Source organism: Carettochelys insculpta, chromosome 19 (assembly GCF_033958435.1).
Source record: "Carettochelys insculpta isolate YL-2023 chromosome 19, ASM3395843v1, whole genome shotgun sequence".
In the NCBI taxonomy this organism is placed as follows: domain Eukaryota; kingdom Metazoa; phylum Chordata; order Testudines; family Carettochelyidae; genus Carettochelys; species Carettochelys insculpta.
In genome coordinates this window covers 7,940,460-7,963,569 of record NC_134155.1, presented here as the reverse complement: position 1 = coordinate 7,963,569, position 23,110 = coordinate 7,940,460, and the positions used below count along the sequence as shown (strand labels likewise).

At 46.7% G+C, this 23,110-nt stretch overlaps 1 protein-coding gene across 1 annotated transcript in view; it reads right to left on the bottom strand.

Annotated features, from left to right (window-relative positions):
• Positions 1 to 366: 366 nt before the first annotated feature.
• The window catches only part of DHRS11 (dehydrogenase/reductase 11), a 58,803-nt gene continuing 36,059 nt past the window's right edge, over positions 367 to 23,110 (bottom strand). Inside the window, exons 2-7 of the mRNA XM_075013734.1 lie at positions 19,122 to 19,331; positions 10,404 to 10,498; positions 8,504 to 8,633; positions 7,635 to 7,727; positions 5,691 to 5,756; positions 367 to 1,447 (exon numbers count right to left, since the gene is read on the bottom strand). Coding sequence (XP_074869835.1) covers positions 1,406 to 1,447; positions 5,691 to 5,756; positions 7,635 to 7,727; positions 8,504 to 8,633; positions 10,404 to 10,498; positions 19,122 to 19,331 — 636 coding nt within the window. The 3' untranslated portion in view covers positions 367 to 1,405. The remainder of the gene's footprint in view (positions 1,448 to 5,690; positions 5,757 to 7,634; positions 7,728 to 8,503; positions 8,634 to 10,403; positions 10,499 to 19,121; positions 19,332 to 23,110) is intronic.

Below are 23,110 nucleotides of genomic sequence, written 5' to 3'. Positions count from 1 at the left end.
CTCAGTCTTAACCTGGTGTAAATGAGGAGTAACAGTGAGAAATTACTCCAGCATAAAACTATTTACCAGAGCAGAATCAGGTTTTACCTTTGCAGTTTGGAAATCATGCATTCTGGACAGCTTCAGCAGGGTTCCCTGCCTCACTTCTCTCTTGTCCCAAGAATCTGATCAAGTACCTTTTCACAGTTTCAACATTTCCGGCTCACTAGCTTTCAGCACTCACAGTTTAAACAGCACCACACAGCATTTCTACGAGGGCGTTGATATTTCCAAACTGTTCAACGCGTGCAAAAATCAAACATACAAAAACCATTAAGAATGCCACGAGATGATGCAAAGAATATATATGAGCACAAGAAGACGGTACGCAATTTTATTTTACTTTTATTAAAAAGACCAAAACAACGCACTCATACGTTAACTATGCCGCTGATACGTTAGAAGAACGTCATTCTCTAACCTGTGGAAATTCAGGTGCCTATCCCTCCATCTATCTACCTAGAGAGAGAAATGGCTATCACAGAGAGAGACTCCTTCAAATCTGTCAGGCACAATTCATGTAAATGGGAAAGGAGAATTCTTTACACTTCTTCTGGCACTGTGAGATACAAGGAGGTGGGGTAGGTCACATGCACTGTTATTGACAAGCAAACTTAGCTTTGAATAGATGCAAGAGAAACAGAAATTAGACTGACTGATATACAATATACACAAAAAATCCAACATATTAAGTAGGCTGAAAAAGGGGGACAATGGACATCTTGTCTATTGTTTTGATTTGAGAAGAGAAGACTAGTATTAAGGCAAATCCTTTGTTCTAAGTACAAAGGAAATCTCCTTCCAATGCATTAGTCTGTCAGAGCTGAACAGAGAAGAGGTGGAAATCACATCTGCCGTACGAAGTAGCTGGGACACCTCTGACAATAATACTTAAAAATCAGAGAAGAAAGTGACAGGTGTATGCCATGTAATTCATTGCAACAATTCAAAGAATGTGCATCAGCAGAGAAGAGCCAGCGATCGAATGATGCTTTCGATTTGGCAGATATCTCACGATGCTTCAGCTGTGTCTGTCTGGAGCATCAGCGAACAAGACCCAAACAAAACAAAAATCACCCCCAAACCAATCATATACTGTATTCCACGGATCTGCTTCCCTACTGTGATTTCATATTACATTTACTGTAATAGTGGGAGGAAAGGAGGAAAGTGACAGTTTTTTGTTTTTTTTTTACTGGCTCAGGATCAGCTCAGAGAGAGGTGGGGGGTGAGAACGAAAATTAATCTTCAAATGTGATCCTTGGAATCCAATTAAAATGTCGTCGACCAGCAGATGAAACCCTAAAGCGCTGGAGGGTGTGAAGGGAGACTGACGCCCGGTACTGCCTGAATTCCTCCTCATTTGCTATGAAATCTGCTCTGTCGGCCTCATCTGAATATCTGCAATCTGGAACAAAGACCAATACATGATTTCCTAGTAGCACAGAAGCCCATTTTAAGAAGTGCACAGAGTGCAAAACACAAACACGCCAAACCTGCGTGAAACACGACGACAAACTGAAGATGAACACAATGTATACAACAAGCTATAGGTGCCTTCAGAATTATTTAACCAGCAGTCCTATAGGTTTTGTTTGTTTTTAGTAAGTTTTTTTTTCTTTTAGCCATATTTATTTTTTTTCCTTCTGACGGAATTACACTCAGTACTCAGCAGAGAAGGAAGACAGTATAAGGTAGCGTTGGTTATATACCGTTCATGCTTCGGGGCGTAAATCAACTTTTACCTAACGAGAGTCAGGAAGGAACATTGCTCCTGGCCAAGTTATTCCATAACTGCCTATTGCATTGATTCTTACAACTAGCTCTGAAGCGGCAAGAAGTGGTCACTAGCAGAGAGAGGGCATTGGACTAACACAGGAATACAGCTCTTGTATCCATATGTCTCATGCCAAGGCTATGCAGGAGCCCATGCGAAGATCTTGCTACAGGTTAAACTTCTCTAATCCAGAACACACTTATCCAGCAACATCCATAATCCAGCATGATTTTAGTCACCCAAATGACAACTTATCATGGGTGTGGCCAAGTTTTGTGCGGTCCCATAAAGTTTGTTTCCAGCTACCAGTCCTGGCTCTCACTGTTCTGTGCAGTTTTTTAGCTGTAATTTACCCTAAATGTCTTCTAAGAGCCCAGTAAGCCGTGCAGTGTTGCTAATGTGCTCGACAATATTGACCTCCCAAGGTCTGGTAAATTCTCTTGTATGGCACTAGTCACGGTCCTGAGGGTGCTGGATGAGAGAGGTTCAACCTGCAGTAATGTTTCATGGCCACAGTCATTTAACATGTTTTCTTGTTTTCATCAGTATTTGCATGGGTCTCCACTCAGCCTTCTCTCAAATAATTTTTTCGACATCTCTAAAACCTTGAGTGCCAGGGATTTGTCACTTCACACCAGCATAGAGCTGAAATCCAGCACAGAAGCAAATTGTTTGTTTGTTAAGCAGTGGGTGAAAAATAAGTCTGAAAGCACAAAAGGTTTGAATTTTAAGACGGTAGTAGGCTGCAATGGCTGCCCACTGGCCCACAGCCCTGGTGGACAGAACCCCACCCCTCTTTATCACCTGCCTGGAAGTCAAGAGGCAGGAAAGGAATAAGCCCAGAAGTTCAGTGACAGCCCAGCTGCTGGAGCAGACAGACACCTGTCCTGAGCTGGAAGGCCGTGATGGACCTGGGTGGGTGTCAGCGTGTTGCAACCTGGATCCTGGCTGACTCAGCCACTGTTAGGGCCCTGGGCTGGGATGAAGCGGAATGGGTGGGCCTGGGTCCCCACCAGCCACCAACCAATGGTTGGCAGTCTCCCTCCCCCACTTCCTTAAACAAACACCTACGTTCAGTGACTCGGCCTGACTGCTGGCCCGAGCCCTAGGACTATGGTCACTGCCGGAGCCTGTCTAACCATTGGCTCAGCCGGACCATAAACCTGGGCCCTGGGACTTCTACCACAGCTGAGTCCCCCTGGCACCTCGAAGGCTGTAATGGCCACCCGCTGACCCAGGGGGAGAAGGGCTCTCCCTGAGCACTGATGGATGGTGCCCCACCCTCGACCGGGTTACAGAGACTCTCAACAAAAGGCACAAGTGCAAAATAGCAATCAGGCAGATTTCCTAATGTGCTCAGCACCCAGCAGCTCCAACCAGAAATCTGGCCCTGTTGCTGAGAAGTGAGTGCATCGCAGAGGGAGACACCCAGATTATTTTAACGCGTAAGCCGCAAATTCACTGGGATTTTAAAAGCAGCTGAAAGCACCCAAGGGAATCCATCAAGTGAAAACCACCTCAGATGCAAGTGTAACAGAGGCATAAAAGCAGGACAGCGAGGAGCTGAGGAGTAGCTCTTCGGTATCCAGGGGCTAGTGGATTTAGCTGTGCTTAGGCACTGGAAGTTTGATACTTAACTCTACGGTGTCCCCACTGGTCCGAGAACCTGGGATCACTAGCGCTAGACGCACGGGCTTCCAGACCTAAAGGAGCAGCAGCAGGCGGTGGCAGCAGTAGTAGCCTTTTATCCTCTGTGTGGACCAGCCACTGGAGAGGACGGGATGCCGTAAGCATATGGCTTCAATCTGTGAGGTACTCAGTACCCATTGGAAAGAGCTGAGGGAGAGGGTAGACAGACAGCCTATACAACAACCTGTGCTTAAATGCTGCTCTGCCACAAACATCTAGTGTGACCCTGGACACATAGCAGGACTGGGTTCTAAACTGGCAACTGGGAGTATCTGATAGAGCCCGGGGTGAAAACAAGTTAAATTTCTTACAGGCGCTCTTGGATTGGCCCCACCCCCTGCCCAGGGCACTCCAGGCAGTGAGTGGAGGGAGGTGTGATTTGACAGAATGTGTAAGACATTGAAGTGGCGGGTGGCATGCAGGGGCTCAGGGCAGGGGGCTGGGGTCAGCGATCCCCATGAGCTGAGCACTTGGGCGGCCGCCCGGGAAAGATTCAAATGCCACCCAGCTGATGAGCAGAGCACCCAGAGCCACTCATAGCCGTCAGCGTGTGTTTATAGGGGTGGTGCACATCCGCACATGCCTCACTGCACATAAAATTTATTCCACCCTTGGACAGAAAGAAACTAGAGGGAACATTGGCTGGGGGTGTGTTGTGGGAGTGGTGCAGGAGTCAGGGTTGGGGTGCGTGTGGAGGGGGTGAGGGAATCAGGGCTGGAGGCATGGGGGGGACTCAGTGCAGAGGGTTGGGATGTGAGGGGGTAAAGGAACCAGGGCTGGGAACTATAGAGGTAGGGGGTCCTGAGGGCCAGAGTTCCCTGTAGCTGCGTGCTTGGGCAGCCACCCAGAAGAGATTCAGGTGCTGCCCAGCTGATTAGCAGAGCAACTACAGCCATCCAGAGTGGGCAGCGTGTATTTCTATGGGTGGTGCGCATCCGCACATGCATTGGTGCACGTAACAAAATTTATTCCACCCCAGGTGGAAAAGATTAGCTGGAACACTGGGCAGGGCAGGGGTTGGGGTGTATGGGGAGAGTGGTGGAACAAGGGCAACCTTTAGAGAGGGCGCAGGAGGGAGCTTGAAGCCCTGCCCTTCCTATTGGCACTGCTTCTTGTCTGCTGTTCCCTCTCTCTCATGGTTGGGGGTGAGAGGACAGCACACAGTGTAGGTCACTCCCTCCTCTGCCAATCCCAGCACCAGCTGGGAGGGAGAGAAATGAAGGCACATGGTGAGCTTTCCTCTTTACCCCAACAATGACAGAAGGGGAACTGCAAGCAGCCAGCAGCATTGGTAGAGGAATGCTGGGGCCTGAGATCCTGAAGGTAAGGGCAGCCCCCACAGGCCCTGTTCACCTGCCTCCTGCATGGTGCAGCAGCCTGTAGCGGAGTCCAGCCAGGAGCGTGCCCTGTCTCCTGTTACTGGGTGCCCTCACTGGTTCTTACCCCAGCAGCACATTGGGGTGCACCGCCTTACTGCCACCTCTGATCTAGCCCTCAGAATGTCAGCGGGACTCCAGGGAGCTCAGTTCCAAGGCGGCAGAGATGCCCAAGTTCCTTCCATTTTATCAGAGGTGGGGAAAGTTACTTGAGTAAAAGTACCGATACTTTGGGGGATAATCATTAAGTAAAAGTACAACTTGCCTTCTGGAAAACTACTTGAGTAAAGGGCAAAACCATTGTGTTTTCATTGTACTCAAATATCCAGAAGTATGCAAGGATGTTCATGGGAGTCTGCTTTTTATTTCTGGATACTTGAGTACAACTAAGATGTGATGCATGTGTGCGCTTTCACTCAAGCAGTTTCCCAGATGAACACTTTCACTTTTACTTGATTACAACCCCCTCCCAGCAGCTGCCCTTTTATTCAAGTAACTTTTCGGGTACTTTTTTGACCTCCACATTTTATCTAGGTTCTAAGAAATCCCAGATAACTTTTCTCTGGGGTTTGAACTTCTTATCCTGTAGACACACGGGTTTTTGCCTCTGGAGCCTTGCCATTTCAGTAGGGTCATAAGGTTCACGTAAGCAAAAATGAGCACCGTTAATCCCCTGGTCATGTCCTCCTGAGCACCCAGCTGATATGGAGACTGCAACGCTGATGAACAAACGTCAGGTCAGCAAAATCCCCCACTGCTCCTTTGATGACACACAACAGAGACATTGTTTTACAAGAACTGCCACTTACCTGTACATGAGGTGGAGCACTTAGTACATATATCACCGCGTTGGCCATATCTTCAGCTTTTAGACACTGGAAAGATAGAATCAATATTAACCGAGACAAAGGCTTAATTAGGGAAATTCAGAATACAATTTCTCAGTTTCTCACAATCAACAATTGGAAATGACAAAAATCACTTCAAGGAAAACAGACATGGGAAATCTGCATTAAAATTCAAAAAGGGCGGCTGATTGTTTTAATTTTTGCACTGGCTGTTGTAACAGTAGCAATAACGGCAACGCTTTGCTGCATCAGCTGAGATGAGCCCCCTCCCACTCAATGCCCTCCTTCCCCCCGGTGATGTCCAGATCATAGTAAAAAGGTATTTCAATGGCACTGGTCTTATTTAGACACTTGCATAATATATTCACAACCTTAAAGGCTGATCAGAATAAAACTCCCAGGACTGTTCTTGTGTTGAGATGAAGGGACAGATCCCCACATGCGTCCAAAGGCATCTGGCCCAATATGCCCAGGGCAGCAGCAGTAGCAGAGACCTAGGTCTGCTGACAACGGGGAACAAAGAGAGCTGTTGCCCCAAAGCCAGTCGCCACTGCTACTTTGCTACTGGGCCCCTTTGAAACGCTGTGGCAATGGTGCTCTGGCTGCATGCAACTGTCAGGGCATGCGGGGGAGGGCCCAGCACCACAGTCCGGGGGGGGTTGGCCCCCCCACTTCTGCTCTTGGCCCCACCCCTTCTGGGCACAGAACTGCTCCCCACCCCCAATCTTGCCCTGTAGCCCGTGACACTACTACAGAGACCGCATGTGTGAGAACCGCCCTGGCAAAACTCCCTCCAAAAGTTTTGGGGCTGAGCAAGGGATGTGGCATGTGACTATGCACGCTATACCGTTCCTGCGCTGGGGGGGAGGAGAAGGAGCAGATCAGATCCGATCCTCTTATCCAGGGCCTGGATTACCTAACCTGGGAGCAACCCAATTAGCTGGGTTGAAGATTCTATCCCTCAACCCTCATGTACGTTCTCCCAGAGCTAAACTTGATACCTCTTACCCAGGATGGAGAAGTACATTCTGCTTTTGTGGAGAGGGGACAATGCAACTAGGAGAGACATGGAAAAGCAACCTTGCAGCAGAAAGCAAGGGATTTTGTGAGGACTGGGATGACACTCTGGACTTCATGGACAAATTGGGTAAAAATGAGGAATACTGAAATTTCCAAACCGGCTCAGTCCAGTGACCCATTCAGTCCAGTATTCCATCTCCAACAATGATGAGTATCAGCCACTTCAGAGGAAGGTACAAGAATCCCAGTACTAGTTAAGTAGGAGATAACCTGCTCCTGCAGAAAGTTCCTGCCTGACTCCATTAAGTTGAGTCTGGCTTGTGTCCTGAAGCATAAGGATTTATATTCCTCCCAAAGCACTTCATTGAATTAAACAGACTTAAGATGAGCTCTGAAGGGATGCTTAGTTAAAAAAAAAAATTAAGCCAGCGTCTCTACAAGAGGCTGGTTAGTTTCTGAATTTCCAAAATTGTAAGAAGGTCCAGTTTTCCAAAAGTGTAGTAGTTAATGGTGTATATTTGCTCTTCAATAAGACCAAGTCACTTACAGCTGCAAACTATTAAAAACTGGTTGATCTTGGACAATGTTCGTATAAATAAGAAAATAATGAGCCTGAAACATGTTAAACTCTGCATGGTATATGCAGTGCTCAGTGCAAAATCTGAGATTCACTTTGAAGTGTCTAATCCTGCTGAAGTGCTGAGCACTTCCTAATGGGTCCTTCACCTCCCACTGACTCGGATGAGAGTTGAGGATGCGGAGGGTTTTTCAGGAAGCACTCAGTGCCATGCAGACTTGGGACCCTAAAAGATTATGAGCTGGAGAAAAATCATTAGGCATGTAATCAGCATAACTTTCCTCCATATTCATTTCTCAGTTCCCTACCCTAATGCTCTCGTAGGTTGCCGCAGCTCTTTCTGGATCATTATCATGAAGTTTAAAAGCAAATCCAGTTTCCACCAGTCCTGGAGATATACACTGGAAAAGAACAGAGCACATCCTAATGGATTTGTAACTCCCCTTTCATTAAAAAAAGACAGAAATATTTTAAGAGACTAGATGTTGACTTAATGATCGCCATAGTGTATTACTGTGGGGACTTCTGATAGATAGCCCTTACACCACAAAGAGAAGGTTCAGCACACCAAATGACAGAATAAATTTGCAACACAGTATAACTGTTGAACAACAGATATCTGAGAGGCAAGGTTACTACACAGTTCAAACAAAGCTACTATTTGATGAGTGTTATTCATTTTTAATGCATGTTTGCTGCTTCCTCAGCAAGTTACTGTACATTTTGTGCAGCTCTAAAATGTAATCCATAGCTCTAGCCCCAAGGTGTGGTTCCCCATTTCTTTCCCAGGAGGGAAACTGAGGCACAGGAGGGCCAAGTGAGTCACTCGAGGTCATTCAGTAAGTCAGTGACAAAATCAGCAGCAGAATCCAGGTCTCGTGTCTCCCAGTGCTGTGTCTTGTCCACTCATATTTCTATACTTGCATCTCTATGAGAAGCTCAAAGCACTTTATCAGCATAAATTAAGGCTCCTCAAACCCTGGTAAGGTAGATATTCTTAACCCCATTTTACAGATGGGAGAACTGAGACACCTAAGGTAAGCTCAGGCACAGGTCTCACAGCCCTCTGGTTTAGGAAGAGTACTACCCTACCCCTCACAAACATTCCTCACAGGTAAAATTTCCTACGCACATCACAAAAGACCACTCAAATAGCAGAGAGAAAAGAAACACTCACTGTAGCTCGTATGTGAGTCTTGGCTTCTCGAAGTTCTTGCCTTAGCCCCTCCGTCAGTGCTGTGACCGCATATTTGGTGGCACTGTAAAAATGAACAACTGACTGGGGCGCGACACTGTGGCCATTCATGCTGAGAAGAGAACAGAAGGAAAGTGGGTGAGCGGAGGAGGGAACAAAGAACAGCGTCGGGCATCCCAAACAGGAACCAGTAACCTACTAAAAATATTAAATTGTTGCCGTCACAGTGAACCCAAAAGCTGGGGTGCAACCTATCTAACCCTCCGGCATGGATGGGTGAATACAGAATTTCCTCTTACCCCGCTGGAGCTGGGAAATGAGCAAATGGGCTTTGAAGAGTGAACAAGCAAATAAAACCATAAAAAGAAATGAGGGGAATTGTGCACAGTGAGACAGTGAGGGTTTTTTGGGTTTTTTTCCCCCTTTTCACGTAATTGATTTCTAGAGATGGTTGAAAAGTTTGGATTTTTTTTTCTTCTTTTTGGCAATATTTCTATGACAATCCTTCCTGCTTCTCACCAGTGAGCAGAACAGTCAAACTGTTTCAGGAAAATGAAATCTCAACTAACACTTCTTAAAATTATTAAACTGGCGCCCCGGATATTTTTCCCCCCCAAAACAAATTAAAAAGTTCAGATGCATCCTAAAAGCTGAGCCCCCAAGCTTCAATATGATATGACACAAAGGTTCTGTCTCCACAGGGAGCGTTAACCACAGACAGGTTGGCTGCCGGGGAAGGGCTGAAGGGGGCACTTGTTACGGGGCCCAGGGCTCCTGGCCACCACTGCTGCAACTGAGGTAGCCCTGATGGCCAGAGCCCCAGCCCCCTCTGAAATGCTGCTGGAGCACCACACGGCTCTGAGGGCTGGGGAGGTGCTGAGGCCCAATGCCAGGGCTGGAGTGGTGCTGAAGGCTGTCTGCCCCTGGCCACACCCTTCTGCCAGTGCAGAGCTGCACCCTGTCTCCCCCACCAATACCCCTTAACTCAGGGCTCTTGGTGGCTGTCTGTCCCACTGACTACAGGTAGCCAATGAAAGGTGTAATCAGACCATAGAGTCAACAGGAAAAAAGAGTTGTTATTTTTACTGGTGTTATATGGCTGGGCAGACACCAAGAGTTGTAACCAGGAACTATCTCCAGTGTAGACAAGGCCTGACTTTATGAGAAGATTAGAGAAATGTTTGCCCCAGTAGGCACAAACAGGATAGGAAAACTTACAGGGCTCAGCATCAGATGAAGCTAATATTAGTATCAGACATGGAATTGTATCTTTCCAGAGCAAAACATCAATACGAAACCCTTTGCAACACATAAACACTACATGGCAGCTGTGACTGGAGAACCCCCTCCAGAGTGACTTCTCCCTGCTAGCCCTGCACTTGTGCCCAGCAAAGAGTCAGGGCCGTGGAAAAAGGCCTGAGGATCCCTCTGTTTATGCAAGTCCCTATGCCATTCAGCTGTTCTCTCGGCCTGTATCTTAGTCCTGAGTTAGAGGGTGAATTTCACCTTCCCAAACCTAACACGTCACCCACACAGAGCTCCAGGATTCAGGCTTTACATGAAGGAATGTTGTCCATGAAGCACTGCCTATGAGAGAAGAGGGCTCACAGACACCCTGTGTCCCAGTCCAGTCCCTACAGGGCACGAAACAACATGGGATGAGTCAGTATCACATAATGTTTTGGTATTGAAAACAGGCCAAAAAAACATACCTGTACAGAAAAACTCCCAATTAGATACAGACTGACTTCCAGAGACAAGCAACAGGGCAGTCAGGGATTCAGAACTTCACATTGCAAAGCAGTAAAAGAAAACAGAAAAGAAAGCCAATCCACAGCAACCTAGGACTCCTTTCACTGCCTGCCACAATCCAATCTCTCACCTGTTAATGTTAATAATATGGCCATCATCAACATTTCTCTCCTTCATGGACTGATAGACCTCACGGGTACAGATACTTACAGCCATAACGTTGACCTGAAACGGCAGGAGAAAAAGGACATTAAAGCCCATTGCAGTGATCATAGATTTGATGCTTAGCCTTCCATGCTTGGGACAAATTCTGCCTCGACTTAAACCCGATGGAACCATGCTGCAATCAAAGGAATGAGTTTTGCTTAAATATACTACAGGTTGAACCTCTCTAGTCAGGCTTCTTAGGGACTTGATTGGTGCTGAAGGAGACAATTTGCCAGAGCACAGGATGTCAACATTGTCTAGCAGCATTACCACTGCTCCCTGGACTCTTAGAAGACATTTAGGGTAAATTACAGCTAAGTAACAGCACAGAATAGTGAGAGCCAGAACTGGTGGCTGTAAGCATACTTATAGGACCACAGGAAACTTAGTTACACCCATGATAATTGGTCATCTGTCTAACTTAAATCACGCTGGATTACAGATGTTGCCAGTCGAGAGAGTGCCGGACTAGCAAGATTCAACCTGTAGCGCAGGGGACTTCACAGTTGTCACTGCTATGCAACCACTACCATTCAGAACTGAACGGGAACTAAATCTGATCCCCAGCTTCACCAGTGCTGACTCTTGGTACTTCAGATAAAAAACAAACAAACAAAAACCCTCCATTAACCATCATCACTAGAGCACCCAAGATAAATGCTCATGCAATTCTGATTCTGCCCTGTGGAGTGCAGCAGTGACATATACACACAAGGCAGATCTCTGCAGTATCTATAATACTTTTAAAGTCTGATACCCAACGACAACATTCGTTTTAGGAGGATGAAATTCTCTAGGCTTGGTTCCAGGCAGTAGGAATTTTATTTAATTGTTTCACAACAAAGTGGGAGGAAAGCTGTTTTTGGCTGGTTTCAAGTTACAGGAAAGTGAAAAGTCGGTTTTCTCATTGTAAGTTCTGTAAGGAAGAGACTGTCTTTTTATTCCATGTTTGGATGACCCCTAGCACAGAAGGATCCAGATCCATGATTAGAGCTCTTAGGTGCTACTGCAACACTAATTAATTAACAGATCAGAGGGCGCATCTGGAATATTGCACCCGGTTCTGGGAGCCCCGTTACAGAAAGGATGTGGACGCATTGGAGAGGGTCCAGGGGAGGACAGCCAAAATGATTAGGGGGCTAGAGCAGATGACCTACGAGGAGCAGCTGAGGGATTTGGGTTTATTTAGCTCGCAGAAGACCAGAGTGAGGGGCAATTTGATAGCAGCCTTCAACTTCCTGAAAGGGCGGAGGGTTTCCTAAAGAGGATGGAGAGAGTCTGTTGTCAGTGGTGACAGATGACAGAAGGAGGAGCAATGGTCTCAAGTCACAGAGCGGGAGGTCTAGGTTGGATATTAGGAAAAAACTATTTCACTAGGAGGGTGGTGAAGCACTGGAATGTGTTACCTAGAGAGGTGGTGGAGTCTCCATCCCTAGAGGTTTTAAACCCCAGCTTGACAAAGTCCTTGCTGTCATGATTTAGTTGGGGTTGATCCTACTTTAAGCAGGGGCCTGGACTTGATGACCTCCTAAGGTCCCTTCCAGCCCTAGGATTCTATGAATTAATAATAGAAAAAAATAAAACTACACATTGGCTGAGCATATAAATACTGCCTAGGCATTCAGCCAGCACATTGGGAACTTGAGGATAAAATCCCCACAGACTGGGTTAAACATTTACCTTGGTTATGTGGGGGAGACAGTATCCAGAGGTCGCACCAAAGTTGCTGTGTATTCCAGGGCTGGAGTAAAGCCCAGAATAAACAAGGTATTTTCAAATCTATTCCATTTCACAGTTTGCAAGGTCAAGGAAAGCGTGACTGGATTGTTTCAGTCCACATTTTAAATGAACAGCCAAAAAAAAGCCTTTTGAGATACTGATTTTGGCTTTTAGTAGCACAAAAAGCTTCCACAGCACTCTTTGTGAAGCAGTAAAGTCATGCATATAATGGCTCAGCTAATGTAAATTATCATTATCCCACTGAAGTCAATAGAGCTGGGCCAGCTTGAGCAAGCTGGGGAGCTGACAGCTTGCTTCACTATGAGGCTATTTGAAGGAGCAAGAACAGGGGACATGTCTGCCACGTTTAATGTCGCAAGCTAAAACCATCATTGTCTTGCAACACAGAGTGATTTACAACATGTTGTTCTACTGCAGGGAATGGAATGCCAAAATGTAAATGGTTTACCATTAGGAATAAAATACCCACTACACTATGGATGTTATTAACTGCACTGCCCGAGTGACAAGTGTAGAAAAATGGATCCACAGCAGCAAAAAGCCTCCACAACTCAGCTGGGCCAAGGCAAAACAGCAGCTGCCAGTGCTTGCTTTGCTCATCCTGAGGCTCACAAGCATCTTCCATAGTGGAAGTCTCAACAGGAGAACGTTAGATCTTCTGACAATATCTGCCAGTGTGTTCCAGAGCTACCAATTTCATTGGCCTCTGTAAAAACATGCCTCACACAGTACTATATGCTTGCTTTGTGCACACACAAACGCACGACACTTCCAGGGCCAGCCCTGGAACTTGTACCAGCTGCTGCCCCTGCACAGCTGAGGCTCACAGTGCAGGGCAGGTCCCGCTAGGAGCCGTGCCCTGTACACCTGGCGCTGGCTTGCAGGACAGGAGCCCAGGGTGCTCTTCCCAGCACTGACACTGAGCTCCTGAGTAACTAAGATGATGTTGCCCCCCATTGCCTCAGTTTCCCCACATGGTGCTTATCTTGTCTATTTACATTGTAAGTTTTTCAACGGTGGGGACATTGTGTAACACACAGGAGGACGCTGACTCTGGCCTGGAGGAAAACAACTCGTCTGACCCAGGGATGGTTGCAATAGCCTCTCTTGCAATAATTAGGTTTAAGACAGCAACTGAGGGTTACAGGACGTGGGAGGAATAGCAAGAAAGGGAACACCCAGAGCAGCAACGCCACCATCCGTTGTACCAGTCTGCGAGGTAGCAATAACATCAAGAGCAAAAACAAAGAGGTATAGTTAACACACTGCAAAAAGTATCCTCGGTCAATGAACAACAATCAAAAAACTCAGAGAGCCAGGACCCTGCACCACGCAACAGTTACTGAATGGGATGGTATGTGAACACTAATCTCTTGCCCCTAGGCTGGAATGTAGCCCGCGTGGAGTGGCCAGAAGGTTCAGCTTGAATTTACAGCTGTAAAGGTCAGTGGGTAAAATGTGAAGGAGTTGTTCAAAGAATGCGGGTAAAATAAAGTGTGTATAGAGGACATGGCTCCAGATTCTCCCAAGAAGAATGTGGAAGGCTGAGAAGAGTTTAGTCTGGTCTCTTTTAGAGCCCAGTATTATAAACAAGCTGCAAGAATAGAGAGAAGAATGGAAAACTCCTAAACCGCGGGAAAGGAGATAGGACATTTTTTAAGAGCAAGTAAGACTAACACCTGTTAGAAACTGTCTAGATAATATTTTATCCTGCCTTGAGAGCAAGGGAGTGGACTAGATGACCTCTCAAAGTCCCTTCCAATCCTAGGATTCTACAAAATGAGAGGAAGGATGGCCCAGTGGTTAAAGCACCACACTGGGGGCCCAAAGATTACTAGATGCCTATTTCAGTGAGTGAGGCACCGAGATGCCTTTGAGGAACTGGGCCAGAGTCTTTAAGCTGGTGAGGATGGACATGACAGGTGAGAGTACAGTCCTGGTGGGACGTTACCCTGGGTATAACAGAACCTCACAAACCAGGGTTAGTACCACTGTCATATAGTGGGAAAAAATCTCATGACGTGCAGGACGCATGACCACAAAGGGTTAAACAATCCTAGGCAGACAGGCTTGCTGGGCCAGGGCACAATCCTGGAAGGGGCGGGGCTTCAGGCAGAAGGGGCGGGGGTAGGGGAGCCAGCCCTGACCATGGTGCACCTCACGTTCTAGCCCTCAGAGCTGCCTGGAGTGCACCTTGCTGCACTCTGGCAGCAATTAAAGGGCCCAGGGCTTCAGGCCCATTTGAATTGCCTGGCCTTCCTCCCTCCCACTCTCCCACCCCTGTCAGCAGGCTGGAGGCATGTGAGAATAGTAGGCAAATGATAATTAGGACCAATCAGTGCTAGTTTGGACAGAACTTTAAAATGCAAACCTGTGTTGTCAGAAATTAGAGGTAATACTACTTACAAGTGTTTACTTCCATCTTTAAGTTGTGAGCCGCGCAGACAGACAGTTCCTGTCTATTACTAAAGATGTTGAGTAGGAGATCAAAGGAAATATTAACATTTAAATGAACCTTGCATGAAATAATTTCGTTCTCTATGTGGATCTTTAAAGTCTGTGATAAACTGTTCAACGGATAAATTACCTTATGTTATTACCATAATGTTTGGGAAACAGAAGGTCACATCAGAAGCCTGTTGTTTTTCCAGGACTGAATGGTCAAGAGGCTGCTTGAAATGTATATAAAACCCACTTGGGTCCTTATCCCTTTTTGCTCCTACCTGTTTGGCTGTTCATGGTGAAAGCCGCTAGCCATAAGAAATGAGATCCCAGGATCCCCCATTGCCCCTATAATGGACATTAACTTGAGGTCTCAGATCTGCTTTAAGTTTCATACAGGGGAAAACTAAGCTTTAAGGACTGAGGTCCCAGTCATTGGCAGGAATCATCCTGGATATGGACATTGGACTATATAATCTGGAGTTTTTTTTAAAAGAAGTCTTCACAAATACAAGATCACCATCTCTATTGTGTATCTGAACCTCAAGAATTAAATATATGTTTGTCTGTACATTGATCTTTTAACCAACACGCTCTCTTTTTAATACACTTCAGTGTAGTTAAGAAGAATTGGCTATAAGAGTGTATTTGAGGGAAGAGCTGAAATATTCAATGACCTTTGGGATTGGGAGAAATTTATTTGACTTGGGTTTCTGGGTGAAAGCCCGAGGCTGGGTTGTTTTAAGGGGACTGTGATGTTGGCTTCTGGGTATCCAGGGGGAATCAGAGGCTGTTTGGTGCTGACTTGGTAAATCTAAATATTGGAACAACCACCAGCTTTGGGGATTGGCTGACATTCTATACAGTTCACCCTAAGTGACTGACTGGCACTGGCACCCCTGGGACCCTGTTTCTCACACCTGTCTCCTGCCCCTTTCCCTTTCGAGGAGCTTAGCTCTGAGCATCCCCTTTACCAGTTGCCAATGCTTTCAAGGGGCACCTATTCCAAAGCCGTCACCTTGTGATAATGGAGAGCCGTCCCATAACGGGTCATTGGATGTTGAGATTGGGATGAGATTATCAAAAACCCACTGGGATTTATATTTCTCAGTCATATGAACGCTGCTGAAAAACTCACACCCAGTTTACGTCCCAGCCGGGAGCTGCACTCTACCTTTGAAAGTGAGCCATGCTGAGCAACCAAACGTTGTTCTCATCCTCCCTATGATTTGAGGAGCTAGATGAATAGCTGGTGTCCAATCAGCATCACGCCATCCAAGTGAACAGAATTATCCTGATTAACACCAGCCGAGGACCTGCTCTGCCACTTGTAAAGCCTTTCCAATTTTTGATCAGAGGGATTATTTGCCTTTGATCCATCTTGCCTGGGATCTGACAGTTCTCATTTCTGACCTTTTCAATGTGTCCGCTGCTTAGCGAGGCTGAACTTGGAGAGATTCAAAGCAATGAAACTCAATAAAGAGAGATTGGTAAAGCGGGGTGGGGTGATTTTCTGCAAGTCCCAAAATAGGATCAGCTCAGAGATATGCGACCAATATCTTTCTCCTAATAAGCAGATCTCTGCAATGGATTGGCAAGAGGCCATTTTTCTGCCCATCCAACTGGCGACAAAGTACTGGTTGGACCTCTCTAGTTGGGCAACCTTGGGACTTGACTGGTGCTGAATGAGAGAATTTGCAGGACCACGGGAGGTCAATACTGTCTAGCAGCACTTCCAACACTTCCACTGTTTACTGAGCTCTTGGAAGACATTTAGGGGTACATTACAGCTAAATAACAGCCCAGAACACTGAGAGCCAGGACTCATGATAGTAAACAAACTTTATAGGACCCTGGAAGACTTGGTAATCTGGCTAACTAAAATCATGCTGAATTACAGATGTTGCCAGATGAGAGCGTGCCGGACTAGAGAGGCTCAACCTGTACAACTATAGGACACATAGTGAGGGGGAAGTTAAGACAAGACCTTGGTGTAATACCAGTCAAATCTCAGGTTTTCTCCAAGACACGCTCCTGCTAACGATGATGGGAGTGCACCCATAGAGGAATGATAAAAACCTCAGGCTCTGGGTCTCAGTTGCTCTGTTCTTGCACCTAGGGTCAGGGCAAGAGGGTGACTTTAAACCACCATTGCACTCCCTATAGCCTAGAGCCATGCAGGAGCCTGGCAAACCTCTGCCTAGTGACTGCTTTCAACATAGTCCTGTTCTGTGAGCCCCAGGAAGCAGGGAATAGTTGTAATGCCATATACACCAAGGACGACACTGATCTGCCTCTGCTCATCGCACTGTCCAAGGAGGTCCTCTGTGCACGAGGCACTAGGTGGCTATTTTTGGACTAAGGGATATTCCCACCCATTTTAAAGGCACTTTATGCTGCCAACATGGCTTAAAAGGGCCTTTTGCGTATTTGTAATCAAGCCCTCCATGCCTGATTTACAGACATCACTGAGTTAGGAACCTAGAAACTGCCCGACAGGGTGAGACCTGAGATCCATCTAGGTCTGTATCTTGACTCCAACAGGAGTCAGGACCAGATGTTTTGTCTGCAAAACTAGTGCAGCTGTAGCTAGTGGTTGCAGTCTAGACATATGCTTAAGATGCGTCTACACAGCAAAGTTATTTTGGAATACCAGCCGCGATACTGAAATAACTCTGCGAGCATCTATGCAGCAAAACAGCTATTTTGAAATAATTTCAGAATGGCGGATGGCTTATTTCGAATTCTGTAAACCTCGTGCTACGAGGAACAGCGCCTGTTCTAAAAATGGGTATTTTGGAATGGGGCTGCCACAAGATTATCTCATTTAAAGCCAAAACATATTTTCTGAGTAGAGAAAAACCTGTGCTGAGGACTGCATAGGGACAAAGTAATCACTTCCCACCCCAAGCTAGGCTGGGACAAGTGAATACCAACAGGATATCAAGAAAGAGAGGGTGGTCGAATAGCCAGGACACTGGGCTGTGATTCAGAGCTGGGTTTGATTATTGGCTCCGCCACAGCCTGTCTGTGTGACCTTGGGTAAGACATAGTCTGCCTCATGCCTGGGCTCCTACAACAGCATCTTCCTACCTCACAGGAGTGTCCTAAAGGTAAAATCCATTAATCATGGTGAGGTGCCCAGATATTAGAGAAATTAAGGGCATGTAAATACCTTGCCTGATATATCACTGTGTGTGCTTTTAATTAGGGTGCCCTCTCCCCAGCCCTGCTCCTCATTCCCCCACTGTCTCTTTGTGCACTTGAATATCTTTAATCCAGCAATTTTGGGAAACAGGCCACACCGGATTATGGAATTTCCCAGACCATGGGTGTTTGCCATAATGAAGGGTAACCAGAGTCAATGACTAAAGCCAGTACCGAGTACTGTACGTGTGTAACATGTCATAAGATAAATCCTAACGCACTCTCTTTAAACTGTTATTTTCTTTTTAGCATTATAAGTAGGTAGTTAAGCAAAAAAAAAAAAAAAAACCTGCTACTACTACAACCTCTCTAGCTCAGCATGCTCGGGAACTGACTGGTGCCAAACCAGAGAATTTGCTGGACCACAGGAGACCAATATTCTCTAGCAGCGTTACCAACTCTTCCACTGCTGACTGGGCTCTTAGAAAGCATTTTGGGGTAAATTATAGCTAAATAACAGTACAGAACACTGACAGTGGCTGTAAACAAACTTTATGGGACCATGGGAAACTTGGCCACACCTATTATAAGTGGTCGTCCAGCTTCCTAAAATCATGCTGGCTTATGGATGTTGCCGCATGACAGAGTGCTGGAATAGAGAGGTTCAACCTGTAGTTCCCTCTCGGAGCCCAGTTCAGGAAAGCATCCTTATTCAACATGCCACTTAGGCACGCACTTCAAGCTAAGCACGTTTAACTCTCACATGCTTGAAGTTAAGAATGTGTTCCTAAATTCGCTGGCTTTCCTCAACTGGGTCTATGCTTGGCAGCAAATATTGACCGGAGAGGTTCAGGTTTACAGATTAAATTGGTGCTAGACAGCACAGTGCATAGACCTATGCGTGCATTTTGCTTTGTTGCACTGTATTTAAATGTATTTTGTTGTTAGTATCATTATGGTGCTCCAGCCAGGCAGGGGTCTGACCCACTGGTGTTCACAGACTACAGACAAGTTAAGGAGGTTCAAGTGTATTTGGTTTTCACTCCACCTGGTCTCTGCTCCATTTTTCACCCCATGCTTCCAATCAAGACTTCCTGGCCTTTCTGCTCTCTATTCCCACTGTCTCTCTCCTACTCTAATCACACCCACATTCCAGGTGGTTCAAGAATCAGGCAAAACATATATTCCCGCCCTTAGCACCCAGCCAGCAGGACACATTTATCACTGCCTCCAAATGTGAGTCTTTGCTGTGACCAAGCATCTCTCCGCCCAGTCCACCACAAATCCCCTCTTCCCTCTGCGTACTACTCACATCTATCATCATCCTCCAACCCTCTGTTCTCCCAGAGAGCAGGGGCTCAGGGCGAGCCAAGCCAGCGTTGTTAATGCACACATCAACCCCTTGATGCAGAGTCTTGATTGCAGAGAACATAGAGAGGATCTCCTCTTCGTTGGACAGATCGCACTTATAGGGAATCAGGGTTCCAGGGTAACCTGCACTCTGGCACTCGGCTGCCAATTTCTAAAGAAAGGAAGAAGGAAGGAAGAGAAAAGCAATCAGAATGCAAAGCTCCCATTGATCAGCTGTGCACTTCATTTCAGCTAGAGACCCTTTCGCTAGTACAGGTTGTATCGCTCTAGTCCGGTACCTTCAGGACCCAGCCAGTGCCATACGAGAGAAATTGCCAGACCCTGGGAGATCAGTATTGTCTAGCAGCATTACCGACACTTTCACTGCTCACTAGGGTATGCCTACATGGCAACCTTCTTTCAAAATAAGATATTCTGGAAGAGCTTATTTTGAAATAACGCTGCTACACACAAAGGGTGCGTCTACACTAACCAGCTACTTCGAAGCAGCTGGCACAATGTCGAAATAGCACACGTTGGATCTACACGCGCCGTGTGCTATTTTGACGTTGAAATCGACATTAGGCAGCGAGATGTCGAAATCGCTATTCCTATCCGAAGATGGGAATAGCTCCCTACTTCGATGTTCAACGTCGAAGTAGTGCGTGTGTAGACAATCTGCATCCCGCTACGCTGAAATAGTGAGGTCCTCCAAGGTAGCCATCAGCTGAGGGGTTGAGAGATGCTCTGTCCAGCCTCTACGGGGCTCTGTGGTCGCCGTGTGCAGCAGCCCTTAGCCCAGGGCTTCTGGCTGCTGCTGCTGCTGCTGCTGCTGCAGCAGCTGGAGGTCCATGCTGTGTGCACGGGGTCTGCAACTGGTTGTCGGCTGTGCAGACCTCATGCTGTGCAGGCTGAGTGTGTCTGGGAGGGGCCCTTTAAGGGAGTGGCTTGCTGTTGCCCCAGAAGGGCTAGTCCAGCCTGTGGCCCCATCCACAGGCTTTGCTGGTCCCTTATTTCGATGGGGAGTGCTTGTGTGTGTGGACGCCCCGCATTTCCTTCGGGGGCAGCTCCTTTCGATGTTCCCCATCTCTATTTCGATGATGAATGTCGACAGCCCCAGCCCCAGAGGATGTGTAGACGATACGTGTTGAAGTAGCCTATTTCGATGTTCTTACTTCGAAATAGGCTACTTCGACGTAGTGTGCTAGTGTAGACATGGCCAAAATGCATTCAAAGTAGCACTTAGCTACTTCGAAATATAGCGTCTACACACATAGAGTCTGTTTCAAAACAGAGCCATTGGACACCCTACAGCTTATTTCGAAATAGGCTCTATTCCCTGTCTAACGCAGCCCCTATTTCAAAATAGCTGTTTCAATACAGGTGCTATTCCTCGTAGAACGAGGTTTACCTATTTCAAAATAAGCCGAGTGCTATTTCTAATTTTTTCAAAACACCAGCATTGTTGTGCAGATGCTAGGAGAGTTATTGTGAAATAACTTTGCTGTGTAGACCTACTCCAGGCTCTTAGAAGACATCTGGGGTAAATTACAGCTAAATGACCACACAGAACAAACACCAAGAGCCAGGTGTGGTGGCTGTAAACAAACTTCTGGGGCTGTGGGAAACTTGGCCACACCCAAGATGACTGATTTTCCAGCTAACTAAAACCATGCCAGATTACGGATGCTGCCAGATGAAAGAGTGCCGGATTGGAGAGGTTCAACCTGTAGTTTGTATTACAGCAGCGCCAAAACAGCCCCAACCAAGACCATTGTGCAAGAGCCTGTATAATCACATAGTATGGGACGGATGACCCCGAAGACTTGCATTCAAGACGAAGGAAACAGAGGTATAGAGGGGGAAGTGACGTGCTCAAGGTCACACACACCATCAGCAACAGAGCCAGGAAGAAAACCCAAAACCTCACAAGGTTCCCTATCTACCAGGCCAGTGGCTCTCAGTCTTTCCAGATTGCTACCCCCTGTTGAGGAGTTTGATTTGTCTTGCGTATCCCAAGTGCCACCTGACTTTAAAAAACACAACTTACTTACAAAATCAGACCAAGAAAACTTGCGAGGACTGAAAAATGACTTACTTTCTCATTTTTACCATAAAAATTAGGTGACTGAAATGCAAACACTGTACTTGCCTTTCAGCAGATAGGAAACAGAGCAGTGTAAAATAGGGATGTTAAATTGTTGAACAGTAAGTATATGGGCAGCATGAGGCTACTGGCCTGCGGGTGAACTCCAGCAGAGTCCTGCCACTCTGGGCTAGGGCAGCCCCAGCTGCAGAGGGGCTGGAAGTCTGGAGGTGGGACCCCATGGCTGCAGCCAGGCTGGGCAGCAGGCCCTAAATTAGAACAGTTAACTGGTTAAGCCCTATAATTTAACCAGATACTCATTTTAACACCCCTAGTTTAAAACAAGTCACCGTTTGGAATTGTAGTGTATACTGACTCTGGTAGTGCTTTTTACGTAGCCTGTTGTAAAACTAGGGGCATATCTAGATGAGGTGATAGACATATAACCCTGGTTGAGAACCACTGCACGTAACCACAGAGCCTCTGCAGATACAACTACCAGAATTTCCTGACAACTAAAATTATGACCTTTAGCTCTTGATTTTAAAACACCTCAGCTGAGAGGGACTAAGGCTACATCTGTACTACAAGCACTACAACAGTGATGCCACTGTTAGCACAGAGGTGTAGATGTAACCACCCACAGGTGGATTCAAACCTGGGTCCTCTGGAGCTTAGTGCAGGCACATCTACAGTTTGAGCTAAAAGCCAGCTGGCCCTCAGCTAAGGGAAGACTCGTGCTTTGTCTGTGTCAGTGGGCTAGGTGCCAGTACACAGAACAACAAGAAGTCCTGTGGCATCTTATAGACTAATAGATATTTTGGAGCATAAGCTTTCGTGGGCAAGGACCCACTGCATCAGATGCGTGCATGAGAGCTTATGCTCCAATATACCTGCTAGTCTATAAGGTGCCACAGGACTTCTTGTTCTCAAAGATACAGACTAACACAGCTACCTCTCCGATATATGGAACAGTGAACCACACCCCTATGTGTGTGGGTTACGTAGACACTATGACGATGGAAGGGGGTCTTCCATCTCTGCACTAAATCCAACCCCTCAAGAGATGGTCGTCAGGCAGATGGACGAATTCTCCATCGACCTTGTCAAATCTCGATCAGGATTTAGTTCAGTTTAACTACATCTCTCCAGGAAGTGATTTCTCCCCCCACATGCCTGAGCAAAGTAGCTACATCAGCTTAAGTTTTAGGTGTAAACCAGGCTTCAGACTTAGCAAGAGATTAGCAGGCTGTCTTGCTAATTGTCACTGCACACCACATTTGCTCATCCAGCTCTACAGAGCTTATCCTCTTGGGCTGGATGCTACAAATGTCCCAGTACTCAAAACTGAATTCTCCTGGTTTACATTTGCAAGGCCCAGTACTTAGCTGGTGAAAATCAGCATAATTTCTTTGAAGCGAATGGTGCCACGCTGATTTACACGAGCTGACAATCTAGCACATGATGTCTAACAGGCCCTGACTCCCCTGCTGGGCAGCCCCAACCAGCTTTGGCTCCCCTGCCGGGCTGTCACAGCCAGTATTCCCAACCCTGTCTGGTGCTGAGCTGCCAGATCTCCTGCTGCCTGACTCTCAGCCACCAGGGGCTCTCTGGCCTGGGAACATCTGTGGTCCTGCTGGTCACCTGACCAGACAGTCGCAGTTTAGGGAAATGCAACTGTAGTACTTACAGCCTCCAACCAAGAGGTAATTGAACACTTCTTTACACGGCTAGAGAGGTATAAAGCAGCATTGGGGCTGGACTATATTAAAAACCTCCCTCAGCATAGCTATGCCTCTCAGGGTGTGGAAAATCCAAAGCCCTGTGAGACACAGCTGTGTCTAACCCTCGCTATGAGCAGCACA